Consider the following 14,470-nt stretch of genomic DNA (forward strand, 5'->3'; position numbering starts at 1 on the left):
GTCGGATGGGGTTCGCTCAATGTTTATTGTTTTGATTGCAGGAGCCGGAGGAAGGCGAAGCTCGAGGAAGAATGAAAGGCTCTCGAGGAAGGAGCCAGGAGGCAGCCCACCACCGTTATCGCCCGAGGGGAATCCACCCTCCGTCCCCGGCTCCAGAATCCCGCACAGATATTTCATAACCCTTCCTCGATCCCGACCGTCCCGTCCCTATTAATTGCCGCGCCAAATAACCCGTGATACATTCCATCCGAAACCGGAAGTCCAGCGATACCCATACGCGCCTTCCAGGAAAGTTCCCGTCGGAAAATACTATCGCCATTCATGCAGCTCTTGAAAGCCGAGAACGTGTAAACCGTTCGTTTCCTTTATCTAGCAACGAACCTTTATTAACTAGAAAGGGCTCAATTCAGCATCGACCGTGTGGATGGCGTGAAAGAAATCGGGATTACTCAGGTGATATCATATTCACGATCGTAATGAATTGAAACGAGAGCTACCGAGATAATTCAGCCTAAAGAAAAAAACAGTATATAGTTAAGAGACCTTCCTCGAGCTTTTCACAATTAGTGATGATGAAACACGCGAGGAATAGTTTGATTTTTCGCCGACTTTTTTAAGGGCCGCGTCCCGCCCGTTTCGGAATGGGGCATGCGGTCGAACGATGGTTCAAAATCCTGAACTGCTACCACATCATATAGGAAACGGAGCGCGTCGCCTAGGAAACAGAGCGCGTTGCCTAGGAAACGGAGTACGTCACCTAGGAAATAAAGCCTGTCACCTGAGAAACGAGGCGTGTTACCTAGGAAACGAAGTGCGTTGCCTAGAACTAGGAGCATATCGCCTAGGACACGCTGCGCGTCGTCTAGAGCACGGAGCGCGTCGCCTAGGAAACGGAGTGCATCGTCAAGGTAGCATCACGCGTCATCGAGGAAACGAAGCGCGTCGCCTAGGAAACGGAGTGCATCGTCAAGGTAGCATCACGCGTCATCGAGGAAACGAAGCGCGTCGCCTGGGAAACGGAGTGCGTCGTCAAGGTAGCATCACGCGTCATCGAGGAAACGAAGCGCGTCGCCTAGGAAACGGGGTGGATTCTGCATCGGGATGACGACGTTCATCTTCGGGGCCGACGGGCCGGACAACACGACGGGGAACTACTCGGAGTTGCAGGGCTACTGGCTGCGGGAGCGGGTGTTCGACGCGGACACGATCAACGGGAACCACGACAAGATCAACGCGCTGACCAAGTCGGTCTCGCCGAACGAGATGCTCTTCGAGCTGGTCGCCCACGGGATCCTCCTCAACCTGGTCGGGATCTTCGGCTTCGTCGGGAACATCATCTCCATGATCATCCTCTCGAAGCCGCAGATGAAGTCGAGCATCAACTACCTCCTCATCGGCCTCGCCCGCTGCGACACGGTCCTCATCTTCACCTCGATCCTCCTCTTCGGCCTCCCGGCCGTCTACCCCTACACCGGCTACCTCTTCACCTACTACTGGAAGATCTACCCCAAGATCGCCCCGACCGTCTTCCCCATCGCCCTCATCGCCCAGACCGTCTCGGTTTATCTCACCGTCACCGTGACGTTAGAGCGCTTTGTGGCCGTGTGCCTACCGCTCCGGGCGCGATCACTCTGTACCTACGGTCGGGCCAAGATCTACGTTATTATTATTATTTTTATGGCGACGCTCTTCAACGCCTCGCGGTTTTTCGAGGTGGACGTCATAGAGGAGCCGCAGGGCTACGCCGCTTATAATACGACCGTGTATAGGGCGATTCCTTCCGGGCTTCGAGAGAGTTCCCTATACGTCACGTTGTATATCCATTGGTTCTATTTTATATTCATATACTTCCTTCCCTTCTCCGCCCTTGCCATCCTTAACGCTGCTATTTATCGACAGGTGAGTGACATTATTATGTTTTTTTCTTTTTACTGCGGAGAGATTTTTCGATACGTGGGGTTATTTCTCGCAAAATAATTGGATTGCATTTTGCAAAAAGGAAGCAAGAGCATTCCAGGGTCGCTAAGCTTGAGCAATTTTGTTTACCTTGTCAATATAAACTGATCATCTGAAGAGAATTCATCTTTACTTTCAATAAACTATAAATTCATGACGGAAATTACCTTTGTAAATTTAATTGTTTTAGTGATATCAGTAATTGTGTTGCAAAAAATGTAAGCTGCACAATTCTAGCAACACTAGAATGCTCTTGGTTCTTTTTTGCAAAGAAATTCAACCCTCGTAAAAATTGGCAATAGGAGCTGCGTTTCAAAATACCATAGGAGTTCTTATAGCCGGCTAAAGAAGGCAATAGAAAATCATACAGCTGGCTGTAGAAAGCGGAGCAAATCATATAGCCGGGCTATACGAAGCGATAAAAAAAAGTATACAGCCGGGCTATAGCTCCTATCGCCGGGCTTTACACTTTATCGCCATCGGCTATAAAAGGCTATAAGATTGTGTAGAAATTCGTGTTCTTTGGAAATTATTAAGTTTGATACGGAACCACCATAATATTTACAAAACACACATTATATTTTCCTTTAATACATATTTTTTTCATCAATTAAAATGAGAATAATCCTTACAGGATGTGCAAACATTTCAAAATCATGAGTTGAAAAACGCTGACTCCACGAGATTATATATTGGAGCCTAACACAAAGCGGAGCGGCGCGGCGTGCTGCCAGCGATAAGCGCGCACTAGCGCCTACAAACCTAACAGGGATACTTCACGCATTGCGAAATGCGTGAAGTATCCCTGTTAGGTTTGTAGGCGCAAATGCGCTTTTCGCGCTGGCTGCAGCTGCCCGCCCGCCGCGCCGCAGCGTGTCACAGCGCTTGAAGCAACTATTTCACACCGGAGTTAATGCACAGTGTCATACGAAATTGAAGGCGCTCCATCATATAAGGAATGGCAGGCATCCTTCAAAAGTACAGAACTTTCCGCGCAAAATAAATCAAGATACTACGGCCCAAAAATAGAGCGGTAGTCCGAAAACTCACTAAGTCCTACCATGCGTAATTAGTAACATTTAGCATACAATTTATCGCCTGGCTGTTGCTTAAACGCCATCGGCTATAAATGCTATAAGAAATTGTGCAGCCGGCTATAGAAGCAATTAAAAATCTAAAAGCCGGCTTTAGGTCTATGGTGTTTTGGAACACAGATTCTACTGCCAATTTTTACCAGGGAATTAAAGCAAGGATGAGTAACGCTCTGTCTGAACGTGATTCTAAGTGATCTAAGAACGAGATTCGCCTCCACTTTGCGCAACTTCATTATTTATGTCTTTGGAAAGCAATTATTATCAAACAATTCAAAAGCAAAAATTGGGCACTGTTGAAGCTTCGCCGGACTGAAGGCGCGTCCAACATCGAGGATGTCTTGACCGCCCTGCTAACTCTGGTGGATGGGACAAACGCTAAAATCGCTGCAACACTTAGACAATGCGTCATTATTCATGACTCCCTTTTAATTTTCAACATGAAAAACAAATATAACTATCCTACTAGATACGATTTACAAGCAGGGGCCGTGGTTTTTTTCCCTAAATAGAAAAAAAGGAAAATAGGACTAATAATATTATCACGACTAAATTTTCCGTGATTTCAATTAAAATCGTTCGTAATTTTATTGCAATTTTTTAAGAGAATCTGTGCGCCGACTTTTAATAAATATTGATTCAAATTGAAGCATTAACTGTGGTTTGCTACGTTGCAATCGAGGTAAATAAGCTCCGTTCCGCGTGGAACCATCGATATTTGAGTTCGTTTACGGCAGGCGTGACATACAACTATTTGACCATGGCTGTAAGCATGTTGCAGCTTCGCCGGATCGAAGGCGCTTCAAACTGGGGAGATGTCTTGTCCGCCCTGCAAACTCTTACGGATGGGACAAACGCTAAAATCGCTTCGACAGTTAGACGATACGTCATTATTTATGACTCCCATCTAATTTTCAACAAAAAAAACCAAAAATAACTATCCTAATAGCTACGATTTAGATGCAGGGACTGTGGTTTTTTTTCCATAAAAAGAAAAAAAGGAAAATTGGACTAAATAAAATTTTGTGACTAAATTTCCCTTGATTTCAATTAAAATCGTTCGTAAAATTAATGTAAATTTTTAGAAGAATGTGTGCGCAGACTTTTAAAAAATATTGATTCAAATTGAAGCATTAACCGTGGTTTGCAACGTTGAAATCGAGGTTAATAAGCTTCGTTCCGCGTGGAACCATCGATATTTGAGTTCGTTTACGGCAGGCGTGACATACAACTATTTGACCACGGCTGTAATAAGCATGTTGCAGCTTCGCCGGATGGAAGGCGTTTCAAACTGCGAAGATGTCTTGATCGCACTGCCAACTCTGGTGGATGGGACAAACGCTAAAATCGCTGTGACACTTAGACGATGCGTCATTATTTCTGATTAATTTTCAACATAAAAAAAAAAATAATTATCCTAATAGATACGATTTATAAGCAGGGACCGTGGTTTTTTTCCGTAAAAAGAAAAACGGAAAATTGGACTAAATTTAATTTTGCGACGAAATTTCCTTTGATTTCAATTAAAATCGTTCGTAAAATTATTGTAAATTTTTAGAAGAATGTGTGCGCCGACTTTTAAAAAAATATTGATTCAAATTGAAGCATGAACTGTGGTTTGCAACGTGGAAATCGAGGTTAATAAGTTCCTTTTTGCTCGGAACTATCGATATTTGAGTTCGTTTACGGCAGGCGTGACATACAACTATTTGACCACGACTGTAAGCATGTTGCAGCTTCGCCGAATGGAAGGCGTTTCAAACTGCGAAGATGTCTTGATCGCCCTGCCAACTCTGGCGGATGGGACAAACGGTAAAATCGCTTCGACAGTTAGACGATACGTCATTATTTATAACTCCCATCTAATTTTCAACAAAAAAAACAAAAATAACTATCCTAATAGCTACGATTTAGATGCAGGGACCGTGGTTTTTTTTCGGTAAATGAAAAAAGGAAAATTGGACTAAATAGAATTTCGCGACGAAATTTCCCTTGATTTCAATTAAAATCGTTCGTAAAATTATTGTAAATTTTAAAGTGAATCTGTGCGCCGACTTTTAAAAAATATTGAGCTATTTGTCCCCAAAGTATAGGAAAATCGTGCGCTCTTCGCCACGAATCTTCAAAATTTCGTAAATTTCCAAATGACTATCTGCTTAGTCATTGGACAAAATACTCAATTTGACTTTGTGGCCACAACCTATACAATTAGTCAGTTGCGGTCATAGGATCGAGTTTTGATGTTTGATTCTTGTAGATTAGCGAAAACTAATAAGATCCGTCCAAACCGCAACTTTCTGCGTTCAATATTAACCGAGATATCGCCCTTTGAAGAATCAGGTTTTTGACGTCATCCATCGCGGCAGTGACATCCTTGGTTTCCTCCTCTTTTATTCGATCAGTGATGCAGAGGGTGCAATGCGAAACTTCACCGCGTTACACATAAAGAAACTCAAGAAACATACGGATTTGCACTAACTTGATCTTCTTATCAAGAGATGACGCACTCGCCGCGAAGAGACTAGGCGGTCAGTTAGTTCACCTCAGTTTGTTTACGTTTAACGTCGTTGAAGTTTCGCGTTGCATCCTCTGCATCACTGATCGAACATATATGAGGAGGAAACCAAGACCACACTGTTGCGGTCAAAAACCTGAATTTTCAAAGTCCGATATCTCGGTTAATATTGACCGCAGAAAGTTGCGGTTTGGATGGAGCTTATTATTTTTCGCTAATCTACAAGAATCAAAAATCAAAAGACGATTGTGTGACCAGCACAACTTCAAAGAAGGAAGATAAAAATCTTAGAAGGAACATCCAAAAGCCTCGGTAAAAATGTGTATTTAATGATGAAAATTTATCACCCCCTAGTAGCTCATCATTTCTCGCTCAATGCTTCTTATCTCATCCTATTCTCTTATCTATTTCACATTCAATTAACTACTTCTTCCTCTTTCTCTCCGGGTTTTTCGCCGATGGTATGCCAGTGCAAATCCGGCGTCCTTTCCCCCTTTCTCCCTTTAATTTCTCTCTTTTATTTTATGTCTCAATGTAACTTCATTATCGTTCTTTCATTATTCTGTAACTTTTTTCCTGTATTAAATTATCACACTTATTTTGATTCGTATTGTATTAATTTTTTTAAATAATAAAGGACAACTCCAAAAAGCAAAAAAAAAGTTGCTCATCCGACGCTGTTGCATAGTCAGCAACAGCCGAAGCATTTAAAGAGATGGCTTACTTGTTGCAGGTGCGACGGGCGAATCAGGAGCGACAGCGGCTCTCCCGTCTGCAGAAGAAAGAGATCGGGTTGGCGACGATGCTGCTCTGCGTCGTGGTCGTCTTCTTCCTCTGCAACTTCCTGGCCCTCGTCAACAACGTCCTCGAGTCCTTCTACGACCTCATCATCGACCAACTCGTCAAGACCTCCAACCTCCTCGTCACCATCAACTCCTCCGTCAACTTCATCATCTACGTCATCTTCGGCGAGAAGTTCAAGCGCCTCTTCATCAAGCACTTCTGCCCGAAAGGCGGGTTCCTCTTCTGCAACGCCGCCTTCTCCGGGCGCGAGTCCCCAGATGGCGCCACCCACGACGACAGCATCGTGTCCAACGGCGACGGTCGATCTTACTCCTTGAGGAGCACTCACACGTGTCATCTCCATCGATCGAATACCTCGTTGGTGCGCAACGGTAGGATCAATGGCAATTCCGCCATTAAGACTCATAGGAGTATGAGGTTGCCCTCCAGGATATACCAGCCACCGGCTAACGTCTATTATCCCAAGCCCATTTCTAGAGAGCCGTCTTGGGAGCAGACCAATACGACGACGTTGAATCAACTGTAATTAGTAGTCTAGTTTTCTTTTTACACTTTAATGCCAAATTTGGCCGGCTAATCTGCATAGAACGTGGTATTGATTGAAAAAAATCAAGGTACAGGTCAAAAATAAATTAAAAAATATAATATTTCAAACTACTCAGAGATGAGAAATAATAAAAAATGTATAGGATAGAAAACAAATGTTTCGACCGCCAACAAACTGCGGTCTTCTTCAGTGCAACAAGTGGAAACATTTAAAAAAAAAAAATTAAAAGAAATATACACACAAGCTACAAAACTAAGCAAACTAACTTGTTGCACTGAAGAAGACCGCAGTTTGTTGGCGGCCGAAACGTTTGTTTTGTTTCCTGTAAGTTTTTTATAATTTCTCATCTCTATGTAGTTTGAAATAATTTTTGTTTAATTTATTTTTGGATTGTAGCTCGATTTTTTTTCAATCATTTTACCATTTTCTTTTAATTGGGTGAACCTTTGAATATGCCGATATTTGGCTCGGACTCTGAGCTAGATTTGGTTCCCAGGTCTGCGTTTCTGGTCGTGGTTCCAGTTCCGAGAGAGCTGGAGAATCTGGTACCGGTTCGGGTTCTGGTTCTGACCCTAAAAGACGGCCGATCCAGTTCGGGCTCTCATTAGTGGCTCAAAAGCGCCTTTCAAGGAGCCGAGTGATGTGCATTTACCTAAACCAGTTTCCATGGTGTCAAATTGGGAGCAAACCAATATGACAATGGTGAATCAACTGTAATTAGTAGTCTAGCTATTTTTACTTGGGTGGATTTTTGAATTTACCGATTTCTGGCTCAGATTGTGAGATTTTGGTTCTCTGGCCTAAGGCTTCCTTTTTGGCCATGATTTCATGAAGGGAACTTGAGAATCTGGTTTTGGTTCTGGTTAAGACTGTAAAAGACGATCTTATTGGTTCTCTGGTTCCAGTTACGATTCGGGTTCTCATCTCTTGGTCAGGTGCGCCTTTTGAAGGGACCGAGTGAGGATTTCTTTTGCTCCGCACTGGAAATTTGACCACAATTTCGGTCAGATTCAGTGCATTTTCGGAGTTAAATAGAAATTTTACTCTTCTTAAAAGTTTGCCCCCTCCAAAAAAAAATTCGATTTTAACATTGAATTATATGTGATTTCCGGCTCAGACGTGCCATTTTGCGGGCAAAATAGAGAGTTTGCTTACACTACATCGGCAATCTTACCCTCTTCAACAAAAATTTTGGTCCATGTGATCCCTTTTTTGAAGTTTGCATTCTCATTATCCATGAGGATTTGATTAATTTTGGCAGAAAACTGATTTTTTCCTTGGCATTTTACGGGGGTCTCTCATTGAAAAGCCGGCGCAAGCAAACAATTTTAGAGCAGATGCTGTTGTAGGAATGAGCTCAAGTATTGTCAAATTGAATCAGCTGTAAGGAATTAGTAGCTTTTGTCCCTTGTACCTTTTAAACTTGAAGTTTTTGCACTTCTTCAAATTTCATCACAGGCTAGCGAATAGTTTTTTGTAGAAATTGGGGAAAAGTCTCCAATTTGCAAATTGACAAGAAAAAACTCGAGAATTTTTTCGCGCCAATTTAGAAAAAAAATACTAGTTCGTGCAACCAGCATTTTGGAAGTATCTTGGGGCTAAATTTTTCTGGTTGATCTGCCCAGAACCACTCCTGAACTAACGGCAGCATTTCGGTTGACTCAAAGTCTTAGAATCATGCGTAACTCAACTAAACGTATGGTTCATAAATACATCCAGATATCTGGTTTAGCAAACTATTTTTTTTTCGTTGGTGCAGAAATTGCGCTAGAATGTAGATGCGACATCCAATCAACTAAAATGAGTAGTTTGATTTTATTTTTTTTTCTGTGACAAATTTTGTATTACCTCCGAATTCCAGGCATTTGAATACATATATTTGGAAGCGATTGTAAAAAACAAAAACAAAAAACAAAAACTATTTAATTTATTAGCGTGGGCCAACTCTCATGTTTTTCCTTGAAGATTCAAGGACAGCCATGTATCAGGTGTGCTCAAAGTCCAGGGTCATTTTTCTTAGCCTCAGTATTACATTATTAAGCATTAAAATTTAAATCAGCGGCTGGTACCCTAGAGTTTTGGTCGAGGGTCAATTTAAAGAAATACTGTCGCGAAACTCTTGCGAATCTCACAAAAAGGCTGTTGTTGCTTGATGATACCAATGTATCAACTCAAACTCTGATTTGAGAGACTTTGTATTTTTAAACTTATTTTTCCTATTCCTCTTTCTATCCTGGCAGCTTACTTACTGAAGCTCCAGGAATCTCAAGCAAAAGTTCCTTCAACGTTTAATCTACTCGGACGATTATTCCGTATTTTTAGTCGTTGTAATAAGACCAAATAGCCAACAAATATTTAGTGAATTGTAATACTCAGATTTTCCCATAAAATGTGATCACTAAGGGGCAAGAAGCTTCCCCCATGCACGGAGGGCAATTAGACTCTAATTTGAACGTATTTCTGCCAAAGAGAACTGTGTGCATTGTGACGTGAGCCCTGTTATGCATGTATCCTTATGGGTCTCAAGACTCATGAATTAATGCACACAGTTCCGTTTGGCAGAAATACGTCCATTTATAATAAGAGAAACCTATATTTCTGGCTCAGTTTAAAACAACAGTCTCCCAATTCAAATAAGTTCTTTATTGGATGAGTCAAAAAAAGTGGTCCCGTCTTTCAAAATGCAGTTCAATTTACCCACAGATTGACTTTTGCTTGGTTTTATTAACGACTTAAAATTTGAGTTTTTTGGGGCATCCGTCTTGTGAATGTCAAAGAAATAGTTTCAAATAGCACGAAGCATAGTTTTTCGCCAATATATTATATGAGGTGTAAATTCGAATTTCAATTCGATATTCCTTCTATTTCTTCAGGGCGGCAGATGAACATTAACGAGAATTTTTTTTCAAGTCGATTCTTTTTCAGTCACAAACTTTAAGCCGTCATAATGTGAAATTGGTCTGCATTTTCGATGTTGCATGTGCCAAAACGTTTGTAAAAAGAAAACTCCCTTGAATAGTGCCACCAAAATGACAGCTTTGACTTTTTCCTCTGCCATGGACGGTTTCACAAATATTTTCTCATGGAATGTATGAAAGAATTTATACTGAAGTTCTTATAGTCTCATATCGAAGATTGTGGTTGCTCAAAACTTGAATTACTTTATAATTGCTCCGATAAATTACTCGTATTTGAAAATGCAGAGTTTCAGTTAAGCATGATGTTAACTTCACGTTAAAATGTATCAAACACGGAACAGCTTTTTTTGCATTTGACCAGTTTCTTTTTTAGTTCTCTCCTTATTTGTTAGTAAATTTTAAGTGAGGATTTTATATCATATGTAAATATTATCTCCGCTCTCTATAACTGGTTTTAATTAGTTGCCTAAGATATATGAGCGAAAGTTTTTTACTCGATTTATGAACAACGATGGCTTTTTTGGGTTTAACATTGGCAAAATTCAGGTAAAAACTGATGAATAGGTGATGTTCAAAGGTTGCATTGTGGATATGAAGAAATCGATTACCTAAATTTTAAACTTTTAAGGAATTTCCTAGGATTAACAATTAGAGTGATCAGAAGTCGTGCGTCGAATCCGCATGGGAAATTTAAACGAATGAAGAGCGTGTGGACGCTAGTTCTGACAATAATACGCGCGCGATCTAGCGGTGAGCTTTGAAAGTTTCTGTCGAAAGCTTCCGCAGAGAACCGTCAGAGAGCACCACATTTCAGCTTTATAATCACTCGTCGAGAGGCACGTATCATGCGGAGGATTATTTTAACAAAGTGCTCAAAAGAGAACATTTTATTATATAAAATGATGCGCGAACTTCATCACAACGTATATCCAATTGAGCGTATTTCAAAATTTCCGTAGGTATTTTCGTTTTCGAGAGGGTGTATATCAACATTACGGATTGAAATTGTGAGAAACTAGCCATAGAATGGTGACAAAATTATTTAAGAAAATATCGTGCCATTTTATTGATATTCCCTCTGGAAAGTGCAGTATGTACGGACATTCTTAAAAGTTAAAAATTGAGGTACCTACGTGGTTTTAAAATTTTACCAATATTGGTTGGATTTACTATCCTCACTTTTTTGGATACGGAATTTTATTCTGTTCGGGGATTATCTCTGCATTTTATTTGGTCGAATTTCATGAAGCGCAAATTAAAATTTACCTTGTTCTTCATTTCCGACGGCATAGTGTTACCGCTAATGGCATGGCACCGTCGGCTGATAAACACAGTTCCTTAGTATCTAAATGTGCGTGAAAAGTAAATCCAGCAGCACATTGTTCTCTTAGATTCGCAGTCTGCCCCTTGTTTCGTAATTAAATGGTTCGCTCGGCATAGTAGTATTACAAAGCGATTCCTGTCTTCACGCGAGGCATTTTGAAATATTAACTTCACGGAGAACTCTTCAATATATTGAGTTTGTCATCAAGGTCTAAATTTAAGCGTTTTATGGATAATTTCTCCATTGAATCTGTAAAATTAGCACACACTTATATCGGTAATGAATTTTTAAAATTTAGCTGTGTCAAAATAACTTCTGAAGCGTCTGACAGGGTGTCTTCTGTCAATGAAAACCAGATGATATCTGGAGATTAGATGTCATCAGAAAAATAGTCATGGGATCAAGAAATTCTGGGTGCGTCAAAGCGCTTTCCAACTATATGCAGTGTAGCACGTGCATAAGTGAAGCATTTTATATAATTCATTAAATGTGTTGGTTTGTAAAGTACAACAAGGGTCACATTATTTGGGCAAAAAATTAGAAATTTTAATTTAAAATATCAGGAAAATCCAAGGTGAAATCGTAGTAGACATCCTGTTTAACCGAAAAGTCTAATTCTTGTGTTTCAAAACTGTAGATCAAGTGCCAATGAATTCTGTCCTAGCTTTTCATTTTTGAGACATTTTTTTCCAATTGTTTTTAAATGAGATCTCTCTTTAAGCTATTGGTTCATGTCATTTTTAAAATATTGAAAAAGAGTAAAAACATTCAATTCAAACGATTCATTCAGTCTCAGAAATATAGTTGCACAATCATGTGGATCCAATCAAGCATTTGCTGCGTCTTTTCATTATTCCTTTAATTTTTCCCGCGGACACAGAACAACAGGAAAAATGTATAATTTAGACCTTGGCTGCCTGCCGATCACGGAATCCCTCATGATTGATACAATCATTTGAACTCCCTTGTGACTCAAATTGAATCAAGTGAAAATGAAGGAACTCTTAGTTCCAGGCTCCAGGCCTTTATTTTTGCTAGTAAACTACACGTTGAGGTTCTCAGATACGAGTTGCACCCAACTTTTAATGCGAAGATTCATTATCGTCCGCCCCTTTAAAACCCTAAAGAAACAAACTCGTACATTTTTAAACAGATTACTGCTACATGAATTCAGTACATCGCAATAGTATTGTCGCGATAACAAACTAAGGAGAATTCTATCAAGTAATTTTGTAAAACTATACCGTTTTATTGTTATAATCTGATACCAATACCAAAACTCTGTAAAAGTTAGATACTTCTGAACTCTAGTTTGCACATTAAACTGATCTGAAATTAATTTTTCTCTCAGACCAAGTTCTGTCAGGTATGGCTAACTAAGGCAATTACAAAGTCGGATGAAAAATTTTAAAAATACTTTTTAAAGAGGCGAACTTAAAATATTCACGTATGCGTTGCAGGAAATTTGATTGCATTTTGTAAAAAAGAACCAGAAGCGTTGCAATGTTGCCAAGATTGTGCAACTCCTTTTGTCTTGGAAGAAAAGCCTGATTATTCATTAACAGTTTATATTTTACTCGCTAGAACTGTAAATTTAAGACAAAAATTACCATGTAAATATAATTTGTTTTCATGATTTCAGTAATTTTATTGCAAAGGATAAAGTTGCACGATTTTAGCATCATTGCAATGATTCTAGTTCCTTTTTGCAAAATGCAATCCAATTAGCAATCGCCGGCCAATTGCAATCTATTTCAATTGAATAAAAAAATGTAAAAAAGTTAGAAGTAAATTAACAAGATGGAAAGTACTGATTTTTATGATTGGAATTGAAACTGACTTCTGTCTTCTTGAATTCATGGTGCGGGCACCACCTAACACACTCGCAAGTGCGTATAGTAAAATTATGGAGCGTAGGTGGATTTGGTTCGGATAGGCAACTAAACTAACTCCCCTTACAAAGCGGAGAGTATCACAGGGACTCGAAGGCGCCCCAAGCTGAGGCCGTTCTTTTGAAGTTTTTAACCAGTGAATGTCGGTGCAAATCATTGAAATTGGACGTGTTAACATGCATGTCGCTTGCAAATTGCCGGCGATTGCTGACAGCCAATGATATGCGTAAAAATTCACAAGAATTGTCGGAGCAAAACCACAAACTTTCTACTTTTTATCCTCTTCTAAAGGCACTCACAAATTGCTATTTCAGTACAAATCCATAACTATTAAAAATGAAGTCTGAAACAGAATGCATTTCTCAAAAAAAAAAAAAAAAAAAAAAAAAAAAAAAAAAAAAAAAAAAAATTGAAATTGATATATACTTATTGTCTGATAAATGAGGTACGTTTAAAGACAGTTAGGCATGAAGGTATTTACCGTAAACTTTAAGGCACCAAGTCACAAAGTGAGAGTTTAAAAAAATAGAAGTATCAGGCCAACTTCCAAGAAAGACTTCAAATAAGTACTTAAAACAAAAAGTAAAAAATTTCTTAAATTGCAAATAGTACACAAAACATTCTAGCTGTCGACTCTATCGTACAAAAAAAAAAAAAAAACTCTTAAATGAGGACTGTAGCCAAATTTTGATAAAAAGTAGAATTATATGGTGATGCTTCTACGTTTGAATATTTCTAATGTTATTAAGAGCATTTTTGACTTGTTGCGTAATACCTACAACAGCATAATTTTATCGCTTACATCTCTCACCCAATCTGTACGCTGAGCAGTTCTGTTGATTTGTGTTTAATCTACTTTTTGGGACATCTTACAATTAGCCACTCACCATTTTCCCAAACAGGTCCATTTGTATTAATCATAATGTGATCAATTTTGATGCAAAAATCGTAGTAGCCACTCTTTTTGTACACACTAGAAGCTGTATATAGTTGTATATTTGTATCTCATCACACTGCATTACAGGAGAATGTTTTGTTTTTTAAACACCGTCTTTTCATTTTACGTTTTCCACGCAACTTTTCCTGATTCTCAAGGAACAAATTAGGAGGGAAGATTTTTAAGCTTCGATGGCTCATAGCTCATAATGAAATGCCTAAAGGATACTCACCCCATGAGTGAAAAACACTTGTCTTTTATAATTTTGGCCTCAATGCCTAGTCTGTAGTCTTAAGAAGAGAACTATCAATGATCATTTATTTTTTATTAAATGAAGGCACAATTACATCAAAGATTCCACATAGCCAGGACAAATTGTTTACTTTCGTTCGTAAATCAGGAACGTACTGAAATGATTCTGAAGAAAAAAAAAAATAATATTTCTTTGCGACGTTTTCACCCGAAAGTGTTATACTTATTACACTC

The 14,470-nt window shown here is 39.4% G+C and overlaps 1 protein-coding gene across 1 annotated transcript; it reads left to right on the top strand.

The window, feature by feature from the left end:
• The first annotated feature begins 221 nt into the window (after window positions 1-221).
• Window positions 222-14,092, top strand: FMRFaR (FMRFamide Receptor). The gene is made up of 2 exons (XM_019058002.2): window positions 222-1,899; window positions 6,296-14,092. Exons 1-2 carry the CDS (start codon window positions 1,102-1,104, stop codon window positions 6,890-6,892), a joined length of 1,395 nt encoding a protein of 464 aa, XP_018913547.1. The 5' UTR covers window positions 222-1,101; the 3' UTR covers window positions 6,893-14,092.
• The last annotated feature ends 378 nt before the right edge of the window (window positions 14,093-14,470 follow it).

This window comes from Bemisia tabaci, chromosome 7 (assembly GCF_918797505.1).
Source record: "Bemisia tabaci chromosome 7, PGI_BMITA_v3".
In the NCBI taxonomy this organism is placed as follows: domain Eukaryota; kingdom Metazoa; phylum Arthropoda; class Insecta; order Hemiptera; family Aleyrodidae; genus Bemisia; species Bemisia tabaci.